General features: G+C 42.2%; 1 protein-coding gene across 2 annotated transcripts in view; it reads right to left on the bottom strand.

Annotated features, from left to right (window-relative positions):
* LOC144494157 (myelin transcription factor 1-like protein) overlaps window positions 1–17,717 on the bottom strand; it is a 315,352-nt gene that overhangs the window by 237,304 nt on the left and 60,331 nt on the right. For both annotated transcript variants that reach the window (XM_078213754.1, XM_078213755.1), the window contains exons 5-6: window positions 16,231–17,208; window positions 1,312–1,446 (exon numbers count right to left, since the gene is read on the bottom strand). In XM_078213754.1, the coding sequence (XP_078069880.1) occupies window positions 1,312–1,446; window positions 16,231–17,208 (1,113 nt within the window). The remainder of the gene's footprint in view (window positions 1–1,311; window positions 1,447–16,230; window positions 17,209–17,717) is intronic.

Genomic DNA, 17,717 nt, shown 5'->3' with positions numbered 1-17,717 from the left:
ATGGGCTTGATTGCCATACTGCCGGCAGGGTGCATCCTGAACTGGCACCCCATGGCATCTTGCCAGCTCCAGGGTGCCAAAATATTGGGCGAGCCTCAGCCCTTGGATTGGTCGTGGGGACGCGGGTGTGGGGGTCATGAATGCCAGAGTAATGGGGTGAGAGGGCAACAACAGACCAATGACAAACTGCAGAGAAATGTTCCACTTGGCTCCAGAAAACTGCTACCCCAAAGCCCTTCAGGAATCTTTTCACGCTGGCCAGCTCTGCCAATGTATTAAAGTTACAGCTGGGGTCCTAACCACAGCGTAGGACCTCGATTTGCAAAGGTTAGAAAGCAGCCGCCTGAAACAAGTGTGTGGGGTGGGGGGCAGGAGAGGGGGTTCCAAGGAAAGAGACCAAAATTGTTTCCAATCAGGTACTGATGACCATGATGTGGAGATGGCGGCATTGGACTGGGGTGGGCACAGTAAGAAGTCTCATAACACCAGGTTAAAGTCCAACAGGTTTATTTGGAATCATGAGCTTTCGGAGCACTGTTCCTTCATCGGGTGACTCACCTGATGAAGGAGCAGCGCTCCGAAAGCTCGTGATTCCAAATAAACTTGTTGGACTTTAACCTGGTGTCATGAGACTTCTTAAGGTACTGATGAAATATCGGGTAATCCCAGTTTGACCTCGGCAGGGGCATAAAAGTGGAGAAAATCAATCAGCTGCCTGTTACACAAATTGCTCGATTCTGCTTTTCACTCACCGAGTTCAATCCAAAGGAACATCCAACGGGGTGCATAAGGGACGGCTGCTCCACAGCCATCTGTTAATGTCTCCACCAAAATTCAAATGTTCTGCCCTCCTAAGCAGCTCACATATGTGCTTTATTAACAGATAAACTCACATAGAGAAAGCGAGCAAAAATAAAATACAGAGATTAACTGTATCATTCTGGTTATATTTATGAATTTAATAAGTGCATGAGTTATTGGGAATGAAGTTGGTCCCATAACAAACCAGCAGCTTGTTTTACATTGCACCTGTTAAATCAATTGGCAGCTTGTAAAATGGACTGCAGATTCACTGTGAAGGATCACTCCACTGGGTTCAAAATTCTCATTGTAAGACACTTCCTGTATTCTACTTTCTATGATTTATCAGGATTAGAAAATAAAACCACATGATTCAAGTGGGTGATTGGTCAAGAGGTTGGTAAAGCATCAAAACTGGTAGAAAGTGGCATTCCCTCAGGAACCACAACAGGTTACATATGATAGTAATTGTAAATACGTTTACCTTGCACTTTGAACTTTTCCACTTACTTTCTGGGGGAACTCTGTCTTTGTGTGGACAGCCCGACAAGCTACGATGATGAGGGTAAAGGCCTGTGACGTGTCCAGTTCCATCACATCCTGGGGTGGGGCACTTGCTTTCTTTCTTTTCGGGTCTCGATGACTCTGTGAAGACGAGAGAACTTTTTAAGATTAGAAATCAGCTAAAGAACTCGGCAGAGTGAACTTCTACTTACATCCTTACAATACTGGCTCAATCACAGCAGTGAGGGGCCAAGTTTCACTTTTAGCAGGGCAATAAAGTCAATGGACAGGTTAATCAGGAGAGGTCTACCACAGGTCACAATCTACAACTGCCAACTGATCACGCACACTGAAAATAAAGGTAATTGGGCCTCGTTAGCTTGCAGTTTTGAACAGGTGCCCCGAGTTAATGAGGAAAGTAAGAAATTTAAATCAGTGGGTGAAGTGATTCCTCGAGTGGAGGAACCACACAGGAACTGGCAATCCTGCTCCTCCTCAACTCAGAAAAGCCTACGGCCGCCATCTTACCGGCCGTTCATGCCACGCTCCCGCTGCAGCAATATCGGAGAATTTGGTGTCTAGCAAAATCTCCATTCACTGTAGTGGGATGGGAAAGTCCCGTCGGCGTGAATAATGGTAACATTCCGGCCTACAAAAATTTTGTCTGCTCTTGGACCCTGCTGTAATGGTCTTTTTAAGGACTGCTAACTAAGCTGCTGCATATCTGAGGGACCAATGTGGTAGGTTTTAAAATCAACCCCAATATCTTTTTAAATTATTTTTGTTTTAGATGTTAAAAAAAAGGTAGCAGAACTGCTGACTTTTATATTCTGTGCAAAGAGATTGAGGGATGTTCTATAAAATGATAACCATATCAGAGTCTAAATTCAATTATTAAGGACTTCACATTTCTATAGATTGAACTAAAACAAAACTGACAAAAATTATGCTTCGCAACAGTCAGAATTTTAGCCAAAATCACATTTTTTTCATGTCACAATTTAAAACATTTTCCAACTATTGAAAATCTGGGATCTAACAATCTGCACAAAACAAAGTTTGGGGCAAACAAGTTTCTGGGAGAGGCATTAGCAATATTAATGGCGGAGACGTTCAACTGGTGACTGTTTTCCAGATGAAAAACAGGCAACCAGCATTCAAAGGGTTGTTGGGAACTGTAAGCTAACAGCCTGAATCAACTTTTAGGCAGTTCTTTAAATGGGCATCTGAACTTCCACTCAAAGCCATATAAATATGCAAATTGAGACCTGTAGGACCCCAGGTTACAACTCTCAAAGAGAAATGAGTGAAATATGAATGTGTGCCAGTCTCATTTCCTCTTCAACAACAACAAAAACAGAAAATGCTGGAGAAACGCAGCAGGACTGACAGAATCTGTGGAGAGAGAATAGAACCAACGTTTCAAGTCTTTATCAGAGCTGATGAAGGGTCATCCAGACTTGAAACGTTGGCTCTATTCTCCCTCCGCAGATGTTGTCAGACCTGCTGAGTTTCTCCAGCATTTTATGCTTTTGTTTCAGGTTCCAGCATCTGCAGTATTTTGCCTTTATCTCATTTCCTCTTAGCTGGGACACGAACAACATTCAGTTTTGAGCACAGAATCTCAGGAAACATACACGAGTCTTGAAGGGGTACAGAATGACAAAGGGTTAGATTACGAGAACAGGTTGCATAAGCACAGTTTATACTCTGTCAATAGAAAACAAAAACAGAAAATGCGGGAAGAACTCAGCAAGAGTCATACTGGACTCAAAATATTGGCCAGAATTTTCCAGCCACCCGGAGCGGATTTTTCCGCAGCAGAGGCGGCTCGCCATTGGCCGCCGATGGAATCTTCCGATCCCACCAAAGTCAACAGCAATTTGCTTGGCCCGCTCGTTCCATCACTGTGGAACTCACAGCCGGGGTCAACTTTGATGGGACCAGAAGATCCTGCTGGCAGGAAGGACCAGAAAATCCCACCATTAACTCTGTCTCTCTCTCTCCACAGATGCTGCCAGACCTGCGGAGTTTTTCCAGCATTTTCTGTTTTTATTTCAGATTTCCAGCGTCCACAGAATTTTTGTTTTATTTTGTATTCCGTCAATTTAGAAAGTTGGCCAGCTGACCTCTTAAAGGGCTTTAAGTGGTAAAGGGATTCAATAAAATGTGGACAATGAAACTACAACAATTTGCATCTATGCAGCATTTTTAACATAACGAAATATCCCATAGTAGGTCACAGGAGTATTAACAAGTAAACTTTAAACACCGAGCCATACAGGATATTAGGTGAGAAGGAAGCTTTAAGAAGGAGGAGAGGTAGGCAGTAGGAGAGATTTAGAGAGGGATTCCCAGAGCTTAGAGCCCAAGCAGCTGAACGCATGACTGCCAATAAAATCAGGCAATAAAATGATTTGAAAACAAAGATGAGAGATTTAAAACTGAGGCACGGCCATAGCAGGAGTCAATGTTGATCCGTGAGGGGTGATGGGCAAAGGGGACTTAGTGCAAGTTAGGATACAGGCAGTGGATTTTGGTTATGTTCAAGTTAAAGGAGGGCTAAAGATGTGAGGTAAGCCAGGAGAGTACTGGAATTATCAAATCTAGATGTCACAAAGACATAGATGAGAATTTCAGCGGCAGATGAGCTGAGGCAGCGATTTAATCAGACCACTTTTCTGAAGTGAAGTCAGCAGTCTTGGTGAAAATTTTCTGCTGTTGGAGTCCAAGGACAAGGGAGCATGATCTTAAAAATAGAGCAAGGCCAGTTTGGAGTAAAAATCAAGAAGAATTCTCTCGACAAAACGGCAACAAAAATCTGGAACTGGAACTCCCCTCAAAAAGCCATGGTGGCTGGATCAATTGAAATAGTCAAGGTTGAAATCGATAGTTTGCTCTACAGTAAGGATATCAAACAAAGGCAGTCTAGTAGATTTGAGATACAAATAAGCCATGATCCAAATGGCCGGTGGAAGAGAATTGAAATGTGGAATATTGTACATTGAGAATGCACAGATGAAAGGGAACACTGGCAGCATCTCACAATATGTTATATTTTGTGTGTTTTTTTAAGGTCTGGGACTTGGAGACATGGGAGCTTGCAACTAGCCTGTTCTCACCCTGCAGTCCTACCGCAACTTAACCTACAATGCCTACTGAGGTAGTCAGGAAATTTTGTCAGTGACACTAGTGAGATGCAACAGTTCATTTAGAACCCACAACTCAGTATTAAAATGAGGCCCTAAGCTGAAAGTTAAACAGGCACATCGTCGATACTGTGTCTGTTCTGCACCTATCCCAAAATGTCTTATGGAAACAAGAACTTATAATGCCTTAACACACCTATCTGAACATCACAATATGGCACATACAATGAATTATTTTCAAAATGCAATAACTTTTCTTCAAATAGATAAGTCATAGGGATTCAGGGGTTACACAAGTTACAGAAGCGCAAAATTAGGTTAGATGTTTCATGGTCGGGTGGTTCTTGTTTTGCTGTAGAAATGTAGGGCTATGGATCAGGCTGTCAGTCTTGATAATGAATGCTATTGCACTGTATACATTTCGGAAAGAGCCAGACCTCTTTCTCTCTGGGGAGAGGTGGTAGGTACATTGTAATATAAGTCAGGGTCATTTTGGCCTCCTGGACAACCTTTAATCAACTAAAGATGTCAGGGAGGTTTTTCTCTGAACTCTTCCCAATATTGGTAGGGTTTTAATGACAATTTGGACCTCTCCCATCAGAATATACGACTCTGGAGGTTAGGAATACATATGACATCTTTGGAATTCTCAGCCCAAGAGTACAGTGGATGTTCAGTTCTTGAATATATTGAAGCCTGAGATAGATTGATTTTTGGTTCCACAGAAATCAAGGAATGGAGGGGTTTGGTTGGAAAGTGGAATTAAGGTAAAAACAAAATCAGCCATATTCTCATTGAATGGTGGAACAGGCTTGAAGGGCCTACTCGTGTTCCCATTTCTTTCTTATCATGTCTATAAGGGACAAGCTGGATAATTTAATTAGTCTTTATCTTTCTGACACTTTTGGATGTTCATTACTGTTATGCAAGAGAATGCAACAACTATTTTTACATGCTGCACAGTCCTACAAACAGCGATAAGATGAATAATCAGTTCATTTATTTTGCTCTTATTGGTCATGATATAAATGTTGACTTGGATACACTTCAAATGTTAAATCCCATATATCTAGTTCGTTTGAAAAGGTGTCAATTAATCCTGAATCAACTATGATGCCCAACATTTCCACTAGCTTGGAGATTGATGGGCAGAAGTTTATCAAGGCTTGTGAATTTTACAGTCGTTTCCTCTGATGCTGCATTCATTGTCCACATTAAGCAGCTTGCTTACTTAGCTCACCCATATTTTAAGGACCATGATTGTCCTTAGTACATTCTCAGGGTGTGAGAGCGATAAAAAATATCCATTTATTTGCCTAGACTAGAAAGGCCAGCAGGTGACAAGTTCAGATTTTCACCAGCTCTCCTGGCATCATTGGGACACAACTGTAATTTTAACTGGGGTGCCAGAGTGGAAAGCAACATTGTGTTCCTTGTCAGACCAATCAAGTGGGGAAGTGGATAGGGCCAAAAGAGGATCAAAAAGATGAGATTTTGTTATCTAAAAAATCTTCTTTGTAGACCCTGAAGGATCGGGAATACTTAGGGCTCCTCTTTTACAACTTCCCCGATTCCTAATTATTGACGTAATTTCTGGAGCAACAGGTGAGTTCCTAACTTACATTGCAGCACACCTGCTGAAAACTGAGCCTGAGTTGAAACCAGGGCCTTAGACTCTTCAGCCCTTATCATTTAGTTCATTAAAACCTGGGAAACTCCTGGTGACTTTTCTCTGAGCCATTCTTAGTGCACCTGATCGCATCACATCAAAGCAGTATACTAGAGATCAGTTATCGGCCTTGTCCTTAATTTAAACAACGTAACTCTGATTTCTTCTAACTTGTAATCAACATGCACACCATTTGCCGAAGGTCCAAATAGCTAAGTACGGGAATACAGCAGGAGAGCTCCTTCAAGCTCCAAGGCTGCTGTGGACTTCCCATGTTCCGTGACCAATCCCCACTTATCCCCAGACCCACCTGTTTGCCAGCGGCACTCAGGCCTCCTGCAAGATGTGCAAGTCTCCTGTCCCATGTCCATGGTTTAAAATTCTATCCCTCATTTGAGCTACTCACAAATAATGTGAGCAGCAGAATTCCAGAACAGAACCGTCCCCCTAACTCCCCACACACAATGGAACTTTTTCTTCATGCAAATATTTCCCATCGTCGCCGCCCTATCTTTGTTACTAAGGCATTTTCTAAAGCATCAAATTGTCGATCATCAATTGAGACTTAGCTGTGCGTGACACACTTTACAAACAAAAATTTCTTAAGCACCTTTTGAAAAGCTAAGTTAACCACTAGAACTTCAATAATCTGCTTAGTTATTGGAAAGTTTGTAAGTCATGAACGATTACTTCTCTGACACATGCTTTCAATATATATTGATTGCATCCAGCAACTGTTTCCAAACATGGACGCTTGATTAATTTGCCTGAATTACCAGAGACGTGCACTGCTCGGTTCAAATGGTGAAACTACAGTTATGATTCTCCAAGCATCAGGCACTGTGCCAGTGGATATAGCGACCTTAAAACTAGCTGACCGCCAGCCAATTTTCCAGTGTTAATAGAGGAATGGGAAATGAGGCAGACATCCATGACAACATATCTTTACCCACTTTTATGCTTGGCCCATTTCCTGACAGCTGCCAAATAGCCTGACAGTTATTATCCCAGTAATATTAAAAAAGACTCATCATAAACTCTATTTTCATGCACTGATTTGTATTCATGGCAGTTTTGTATGTGTGTTGAGAGTTGCTCAGCATCATAGAAAAGTTGAAAGAAAACTGAAGACCTAGATTTTTTTTTTGTTTCTACTGCTGTCAACTGCTTCGTAATCTGCCTTTATTCCATTTGCTGAGGGGTTGTGAATCACAAAAATCATTTCAGAAAGGATATAATGAGATCGATTTTTATTTTCATCGGCTGGACATAAATTCAGGAATGAAATTAAAAGCGTGAAAATTGAATGGGTTCTATGAGTACTATGAGGGGCGGCACGGTAGCACAATGGTTAGCACTGCTGCTTCACAGCTCCAGGGACCTGGGTTTGAATCCCGGCTTGGGTCACTGTCTGTGTGGAGTTTGCACATTCTCCCTGTGTCTGCGTGGGTTTCCTCCGGGTGCTCCGGTTTCCTCCCACAGTCCAAAGATGTGCGGGTTAGGTTGATTGGCCATTCTAAATTGCCCTTAGTGTCCCGGCATGCATAGATTAGAGGGATTAGTGGGTAAATATGTGGGGATATGGGGATAGGGCCTGGGTGGGATTGTGGTTGGTGCAGACTCATTGGGCCGAATGGCCTCTTTCTGCACTGTAGGATTCTACTTGTGATCTGTTCTGCACATTTACCACCCAGGCAGTTAAAATAAAAATCTATTACATCGGCTTTTTGATGGGAAGTTCCTCTCCATCTTTACTTCTTGAAAGAAAAGGAAGATAAGTTTTGGTGAGGTTACACCAGAGGCAAATGTCACTGACCCCACTGGTCTCCCCAAAGCAGACACAAGCACTTCTGCCTGCTTTTGACTGAAGCAATGCCTGCAGAAGCTTGATTTTCCAAAAGAAGCTGTCACTGATGTATGCCAGATACTGTAAGGAGACCTAATCCCAATACTGCCACAGGCATCACTCTGCCAATGGCTAAGGTTTGACTGCTGAAGTTCAATGCAACTGGGACATTCCAGGCTGCAAGTGGGAATATCTTTAAAATCTTCCAAAAAGTTGTGTATTGAGAATGTCATTGGATCTCCGACCTTATGAGTCATCTCATGAATGTTAGTAGTAACACAACAGAGTAGAGCAATTTTACAGAAAGTTAGGATTCCAATAGTCCCAGGGCCAGCAGTAAACCACAATGCAAGTGAATCTTAAATTCTCTGGAATTCCCATGGTTCTTTTAGTTTACAGAGCTCTGTTGTACCAATAGCCTTTGAGACAGAATGGTAGATCTCTGGGTGGATCCTGGACGCATTGCCTCTACAGCAATGCGATGTCATTACACATTCTCAGGAGAGTAGTTGCCACCAATATAAGAAGTCAATTTATCCATGAGAGCAACCATTGTGTACATCATTGCGACACTGAAGGTGTGCTTCTGATGCTTGGATTGACCTGTAACCATACTGCATCACCACCAAGATAAGGTCCCAAGGATTCTGTTCAACCATGGTTTACAAAGATGACTCCTTATTGAGACCCCAAGGGAGGATGAGGAAAAGTAATAAGATCAAGAAGAGGAACAGAAAGAGGAATCAATTGAAGAGAATGTTGAGGATCACCAAGGGACATTTTTCATGTCCCACAGAATGCAAGATCTTCTCTCGACTACAATGACTGGTGATTCTTTTAATAATGTCTTTAATAATAATCTTCCTCCTTTCCACGAGATGCATGCAATCATACACACACGCTCACGCACACCCCCCCCGCCCCCCCCCCCACACACCCCCCCCCCCCCCCCCCCGCCACCTTATAGTTCCAATGGAAGCTCCGCACATTCAGAACCCCAAACACCCGTTGCAAGAGTTGTCACAATTTTAAGCATTGGAAGGTAAGGGATTTTTTTTCTTAAATTTCTTTGTTGGCTGATTAAGGGCCGTTGGTTTCCCTAAGTCCATAAGACATAGGAGCAGAATTATGCCATTCGGCCCATCGAGTCCACTCCGCCATTCGATCATGGCTGATATGCTCCTCACCCCACTTTTCCTGCCTTCTCCCCATAACCCTTCAACCCATTACTAATTAAAAATCTGCCTAACTCCTCCTTAAATTTACTCACTGTCCCAGCATCCACCGCACTTTGGGGTAGAGAATTCCACACATTCACAACCTTTGCGAGAAGTAGTTTCCCCTCAATTCTGTTTTAAGTTTGCTACCCCTTATCCGAAGACTAAGACTATGACCTCTCATCCGAGAATGCCCCACAAGAGGAAGCATCCGCTCCACGTCTACTTTATCCATACCTTTTATCATCTTATATACATCAATTTGATTTCCCCTCATTCTTCTAAATTCCAGCGAGTATCGGTCGAAACTGTTCAATTTCTCTTCATATGACAAACTCCTCAGCTCTGGAATCAATCTAGTGAATCTCCTCTGAACTGCCTCCAATGCCACTACATCTTTCCTCAAATAAGGGGACCAAAACTGTGCACAATACTCCAGGTGCGGCCTCACCAATGCCTTGTATAGTTGCAACAATACTTCCTTACCTTTATATTATATTCCTTTAGTTGTAAATGCCAACATTCCATTCACTTTCTTTATTATCTGCTGTACCTGCATGCTAGTTTTCTGTGACTCATGAATGAGGACACCCAGATCCCTGTGCACCGGAGCACCCTAACGTCTTTCCCCATTTAGATAATAAGTCTCCTTCCCATTTTTCCGACCAAAACGCATGACCTCATACTTATCCACGTTAAATTCCATCTGCCACATTTTGGCCCACTCTCCTATATCCATTTGTAAGGTTCTTATTTCTTCATTGCAACTTACTGTCCTGCCTATTTTTGTGTCATCTGCAAATTTGGCTATAGAGCCATATTAGGTAGTATAAATGGAAGTTAATGCATATGAAGGAATGTAGATAATGGCACATTGATTGTGGGAAGGAGGAAGATTTACACAATTCCAGACCTCATTACAGTTTTTGGTCCAAACATGGGCAAAAGACTTGAATTCCAGAGGAGACGCACCAAGGTAGTATCATGAAGTTACAGCAAAACCAAAATCAATTGGAATCAGGTGAAAACGCTCTGCTGTTTGGAGTCATACCTCACGAAAGATAGTTGTGGTGATTAAGAATAGCCCCAGTACATCGCTGCAGGAGTTTTGCAGTTCCTAGTCCCAGCCAACTTCACGCTTCATCAATGGTCTTCCCTCCATTATGAGGCCAGCCAAGGTTTCTTAAGACAGGGTTTCTTCCAAACTTGCAACCTCTACCACCTGGCACCAGGTACATGGAAACACCACCACTGGGCAAGTCACACCTCATCCTGACTTGGAATTAAATCACTGTTCCTTCACTGTCGCTGGGCCTAAAACCTGGAACTCCCTACCTAACAGCGCTGTGGGTGTACCTACACCACATGGACTGAAGTGGTTCAAGGAAGTGGCTCACCACAACCTTCTCAAGAGCAATTAGGGATGGACAATAAATGCTGGTTTTATCCACAACCCCAGGAACGAATTCAAAGTTGGTCAAACTTGTGCTTCTCCTCAGTCGTACACGAGTGAGCAGAATGCAAGAGATGGTAGGCTGCCCTGTTCCATTAAGAAATTACTGGACCTGAGATGTCCTAGTCTCCTGGTGGCTAAGTCTACAGACTGACCTACTGGTTTATTGCATTGAGCAAATTAGCTTAGTGTACTTTCGTCCACATGTGCAAGTGCTGGAATGGGCTGCTTCGAGATTCATGTGTACCGACATCTAGGTAGACCATGCTACCACATGCCCATTCCTGCCACTATAAGAACAAAGAACAAAGAAAATTACAGCACAGGAACAGGCCCTTCGGCCCTCCAAACCTGCACCGACCATGCTGCTCGACTTAACTAAAACCCCCTACCCTTCTCGGGACCATATCCCTCTATTTCCATCCTATTCATGTACTTATCAAGATGCCCCTTAAAAGTCACTACTGCATCCACTTCTACTACCTCCCCCGGCAACGGGTTCCAGGCACCCACTACTCTCTGTGTAAAAAATCTGCCTCGTACATCTCTTTTAAACCTTGCCCCTCGCACCTTAAACCTATGCCCTCTAGTAATTGACTCTTCCACCCTGGGAAAAAGCTTCTGTCTATCCACTCTGTCCATGCCTCTCATAATCTTGTAGACTTCTATCAGGTCTCCCATCAACCTCTGTTGCTCCAGTGAGAACAAACCAAGTTTCTCCAACCTCTCCTCATAGCTAATGCCCTCCATACCAGGCAACATCCTGGTCAATCTTTTCTGTACCCTCTCCAAAGCCTCCACATCCTTCTGGTAGTGTGGCGACCAGAATTGAACACTATATTCCAAGTGTGGCCTCACTAACGTTCTATAAAGCTGCAACATGACTTGCCAATTTTTAAACTCAATACCCCGGCCGATGAAGGCAAACATGCCGTATGCCTTCTTGACTACCTTCTCCACCTGCATTGCCACTTTCAGTGACCTGTGTACCTGTACACCCAGATCCCTTTGCCTATCAATACACTTAAGGATTCTGCCATTTACTGTACATTTCCTATCTGTATTAGACCTTCCAAAATGCATTACCTCACATTTGTCCGGATTAAACTCCATCTGCCATCTGTCTGCCCAAGTCTCCAACTGATCTATATCCTGCTGTATCCTCTGATGGTCCTCATCGCTATCCGCAAATCCACCAATCTTTGTGTCATCCGCAAACTTACTAACCAATCCAGTTACATTTTCCTCCAAATCATTTATATATATTACAAACAGCTGTGGTCCCAGCACTGATCCCTGAGGAACACCACTTGTCACAGCCCTCCATTCAGAAACACACTCTTCCACAGCTACTCTCTGTCTTCTTTGACCGAGCCAGTTTTGTATCCACCTTGCCAGCTCACCTCAGATCCCATGCGACTTCACCTTCTGCACCAGTCTGCCATGAGGGACCTTGTTAAAGGCCTTATTGAAGTCCACGTAGACAACATCCACTGCCCTACCCTCATCAATCATCTTCGTCACTTCCTCGAAAAACTCGATCAAGCTGGTATACTGGTATTAGGCACTGTCTCTGCATGGTTATTAATCTGAGGGAAAGCAGATTCAATGGTGCCAGTGAGATCAGTGAAGCCCCATCGATGCAAATCAACCCCAATCTTCAAAATGCCACAACACACCTTTCCAATCTGGCACTATCTCTTTCTATGGCAACATTCTGTGTATCAACATTTGAAGTACAGACTGCTTCATGACTCTGCCTCGGTGGCCTCTGCTGCAGATATTCTTGGAGTCACAATCCGGAATAAACAGTAATGCTGAAAAGTCATCCAGCATTTTATTAAATAAAAGCAAATTACTGTGGATGCTGGAATCTGAAACAAAAACAGAAAATGCTGGAAAATCTCAGCAGGGCTGACAGCATCTGTGGAGAGAGAATAGAGCTAACATTTTGAGTCTTGATGACCCTTGTTTTGGCACATCTAGAGAAAGAAAAAAGGAACAGGTATTAGAAAGGAAGCTGAGGAGCAGACATACAGGGCATTTTTGGTAGAAAGAGCAGCTTGAGGATTTCACAATATGGTTTTCCTATAAGCAATTTAGAGTGCAGTAAAGCGAGATGGAAGAGAAGCAAAAGGTCATCATGACCCTGCGTCTGGCACTTGCCAATCTACTTTCCCATCTCTGTGACCATTTATTGCTCTGTTACACAGAATTTGTAGTGGTGTTTCATTACAAGGGTTGATGTTGTGCGCTGTCTTCCCCTTTAAAAAAGTGCACAAGGTAAGAATTACCTTAGATTACTGTGACGTGCAGTAAAATCCAAATGTTAGCAAGCGCCCATTGTGTTTATAATGACAGGTGCTTGCAGCAAGCGGCTAGACCTTTGCTATAGTGATTGCATCTAATGCTGTGAGTGAAAGAGAAGTTTCAGTTAAAGGTGGGGATGTAAAAGGCCCCATGCTGCCTCCTGGACACTGATGGAATGCAATTCAAGCACATTAGCAGAGTCTGGAGCAAGGCTATATAAATGGAATATATTCTTAACATTTGTGTGACCTTAGAAAGCGTGGATCAATTCTCCTACCTTATTTGACCTGGTAAGGATGTGAAACTTTTTCCTCCATTGATTGTCATACATGGGATATTAGCATTATTGCTCACTCTCTTCCAACTGGCTCGGAATCAAACACCTAGAGTGCCTGTATCATTGTTCCAAGTAGTGCCAGCTTCTTCTGCATGACTTTATCCAGCAGCATTTCCTGATTGCCCAGTGAATTTAGAGGCTTTTTGTCCTCCTGCAGATCTGACTTTGCTAGTAACCTTGCTGATGTGCTCGCCAGCTAGTTTTTGTTTTGGATGAATTGCCCCTTCAGCTGCTGCAGGCTCGCCAACAGATGAGTCACTCTTCAATCTGAACGTCTGAAACTTATGGTCATTATCTTAATAAAGCTGGCCCTGAAATTGTGATGGGTTAACCCATTATATAAATGGAGTTTAATAACCCCACAATAAGGATAGTTCAGAGGTTTGGGACAAGGGGTGTTGCTTGGTGATGCAGGGATCCCGCACACACACCCCTCTCCAGCAGGCAGAAGTATAATACCAGCAGTGGCCACTAATGCCAGTGACATAGCCAGTACTGCAGAGCTGCCGACCTCTCGCTCTCAGGGACAAGATTTCAGCCCACCCGGGGACTTGAGTGGGCGCCCTGACACCATCCACAAATGCCAGATTATCTGGTAATTGAACCAGGCCCCCTGGAGAAAAGCTCTTGGGGTTCTCTCCAGTTCTCCAACCAGTCGATGAGACCCCCACTTAGGCTTATTAAACTCCACCCCATAAATCTCACATTGCTCAACTTACATTTTCAATTCTACGCCCAGCAGAAAATCTACCATCAAGACTCGTAGATTAATTGTTTTTTAATTCTTGGTGGATTACAGGGGTATATTCCCTTTTACTCAGGAGTGTTCTGGACAACACATTCTATATGGTTTAAGATCACTTATCTATATTTTCCACAATTACATTTTGTCCATCATATTCTTTTGAAAACAGCCTTATCGTGCTCACAGGCATTTATATATTTTATTAGAATTCTTTTTTCTTAATACAAATGGATATTATAAAGAAAGGACTTGAAACTTAGAAACAAATTTGAAAGAAGAAGTTAGCTATGTTTCATATTTCACTTCTTTTCCACTGTTGTTATATATTCTAACCGTTTAAATGTTTTCTTATTATTTGGCTTACTTAGCACATCATACAATGTCGCTTCTATTAGTTCCATTACATTAGTGCTTACTTGCTTTGGACATGTTTAAAGTTTGAAGTTTAAAAGTTTATTTATTAGTATCACAAATAGGCTTATGTTAACACTGCATTGAGGTTACTGTGAAAATCCCCTAGTCGCCACACTCTGGTGTCTGTTCGGGTACACTGAGGGAGAATTTAGCATGGCCAATGCACCTAACCTGCACGTCTTTCGCTCTGTGGGAGGAAACCAGAGCACCCAGAGGAAACCAATGCAGATACGGGGAAAACATGCAGACTCCATACAGACAGTGACTCAAGCTGGGACTCGAACTCAGGTCCATGGCGCTGTGAGGCAGCAGTGCTAACCACTGTACCACCGTGCCGCCCATAAGGGGCAGACATGTTGCATTGTCTAGGAGCTATTTATTGACTGTAAAACACTGTGGGACAACTTGATATCATGAATGGCACTTTGTATGCACAAGTTTTTTCTGTTCTTTTCAATTGTTTTGCCCCAGCTCTATACGAGATGAATTGCCCTGTAGGAAAGGCTGTCCATTTGATGCTCCTGATTGATTGAACATTATCCTCTGTAGCTGACTATCAGCCAATTAGAAGGAAAATTGTACTCATCTCCAAATTGGCTGATGGGATCTTTGGAGGCACAGAAAACAAAGAAAATGTAACAAAAATAGATAAGAAAAGTAGAATGGAATTAATACTTAGAAGAAGTGGGAGAGATGATAGATAAGAATACAAAATTAGAGGGAAAATAACATTTTTCATACAGGTACAAGTGCGTGCAGGATTTCATTTCTATTGAATGATAATAGTGATTAAATTATTCCTTATAATATAAAACTTTCAGTGTTATTGTAAAGGTTGAAATGCGTTAAAAATTGATCTTGCTCTGACCTGCTGACAGACTTAGGTTGAAAGCACCAAAATCATGTATAAACATATCAGTTTATATTATCATCAAGAAACTCACTAATTTGTATTCTACATAATATGTACTCATGAAATAAAGTCCAACCAGCATCATACAATTCCGTTAGACATTCCATGGCTGGGTACATCATAAACAAATTATGTTATATTTTTGACATCTTAAATAACTTATTGCATGACTTGTCATCTAGATTCATCCCAAGATCCTAGTTAATTGCAAGTGAATACTGGAATAAGAATGCAAATAATTTAACATTTGATTATGTGCAAAAACCACAAAACAATGTTAATAGAATTATTATTGAAAGACCATAATAATAAAATGGTTACAGAGCAGTGAGGAGTCTCTGTGCATTTATAAATGATGTCACAAAAATTTGAATTTCTGTGAGTCTCTCCCACTCACCTGCCTTAACTTTGGCAGAGATACCGGAGAAAAATGGTATATACAACATTTGTGCCATTTTTCTTGAGTTTCCACCATTGTTTTGCCAAATTTCCGGCAGATGAACAGGAGAGCCCCTGTGGAAACTCAACACCTCGATATTTTTTTCCACCTTTGTGTATAGCACATCTTCACAGCATATAATACCTGGCCACAATTTGCAAAGGGAGGATTTCATGTGAAGCGGAATGTGACTCGAAAATAAATGACTATTAATTAGCCACGGTCCCGTTTTTTACCTTGCATGATAAATGTTTTCCATCAAGTCACAACGTTAACATAATTAATGTGCAGTTAAAGCTCCTTTCTTTCGTTATCGATCACTCTATTGCTATTCAATTGTTATCTGGCAACCTTCGTATTCAAGACAAGGAGCTGAATCAATAGTTCTGAACAGAATGTTACCTTATATTCTAGAAACAGACAGAAGTTGTACCTTTAGGGTAGTATGGCTTTTTAACATGACCATCGGAGGATCTAGACTTCTTCTCATCTCCAACGTGATGCCTTGGAATTTGATCTGATGCATCCCTCTTTGCAGTTTCCATTGCCATTTTTTCTCTCATTGCCTTAGCCCTCTCTGTTTCCAGTGCAATGGCCTTTTCTAACAGAGTTAAGTTTCCCTTGGTCATATCAAACACCTCCTCAGACCGGTCAGATTTGACTGAACCAGTGTCATCATCTCTGTCATGTGATTCTTCTTCCTTGACACCAGAAGAAAAAGCTCGAGATCGAGGGCTAAGCTGTTCTTCAAGCTTCATCAAGTTAACCATATCTGAATAGTTCCGATCTGACATCCTTCTTGTGATGTCATCATCAGGTCTGTTCTGTTGACAATCACTAAAATGATGTTGCTGGTTCCTTTCCTCATGCTGACTCTCGCTTAGCTTCCTGGCCAAGTCAAAACATTGGTTCCTTAGGCACTCAAGACTGCTCAGGCAAACAGCCTCATCACTTTCATCAACAGTCTTTTCCAAACCATCACCGGTGGACTTGCATGATCCCAAGTTCACATTTCTAATTTCATTCTGTATTAAACCATCTATGCGACCCCTAACACTTGCATTGTCTGAAAGTACCACACCATGTCCTTGTGCCAGGAGCTTAAGGGAATCCACTGTTTCCCTAACAACATCACTGTCAACATCCAAACTCAGCTGGCAGGAGTCACTTTTATTTGTTTTTCTACCCCTGCTCCCGTTAGTGTCACTATCGTCCTCCAGGCCACGCACTGTGCTGTCACTCATTTCAGACTCTGTCATAGCCCTAAACGCTGCATCTTCAGCTATTTTTCCCAGGTTTAATAATGATTTTGCAACAAGCTCATCATAATTGTCATATTCATCATTGTTGTTATCATCTTTCTCAATGTCCTGGTTTCTCCTGAAATTATCAGATTCTTCTTGAAGGTCTTCTAATGGAAAACAAGAAAGCAAAGCTTAATTATTGTTGATCACCTAGAGATGAAATTATTCAATGGACATGGTTTATTGTCATTAATTCTATTCCTCCCAAATTTTTCCCTATTTTCCTATGGGCAGTGACTCAAATGGCAGCGTGACCCGCAAGCTATTGGTAGCTTGCTCATGTGATTGTTTTGTATGCATGAACAACAAAGGTCCTGGAATTCCACAGGAGTTTATCCAACTTCTTCTTCACAATATTACGTGGCAGGAGACTAGATGAATGCACACTCCACTCCCACCACCACCCAATCCAATCCCACCGCCCCACCACCATCCAATGAACTGCATCAATTTAGAAAATGGTAATTTTACAAAATTTCGCTGGAGCAATCTCCACTGATTTTCAGCAAGCTATTTTACGATGAGGGCACATCACTCAATTTTGTCTTGAGTTAACTTCCAAACTTTGCACATGTTCCAGCAATACTCAGCAAAAGTGAAAATTCCACTTTTTTTC

Source organism: Mustelus asterias, chromosome 5 (genome assembly GCF_964213995.1).
Source record: "Mustelus asterias chromosome 5, sMusAst1.hap1.1, whole genome shotgun sequence".
Lineage (NCBI taxonomy): Eukaryota > Metazoa > Chordata > Chondrichthyes > Carcharhiniformes > Triakidae > Mustelus > Mustelus asterias.
The sequence above is the reverse complement of the archived record's forward strand: the minus strand, read 5'-3'. Positions and strand labels throughout refer to the sequence as shown.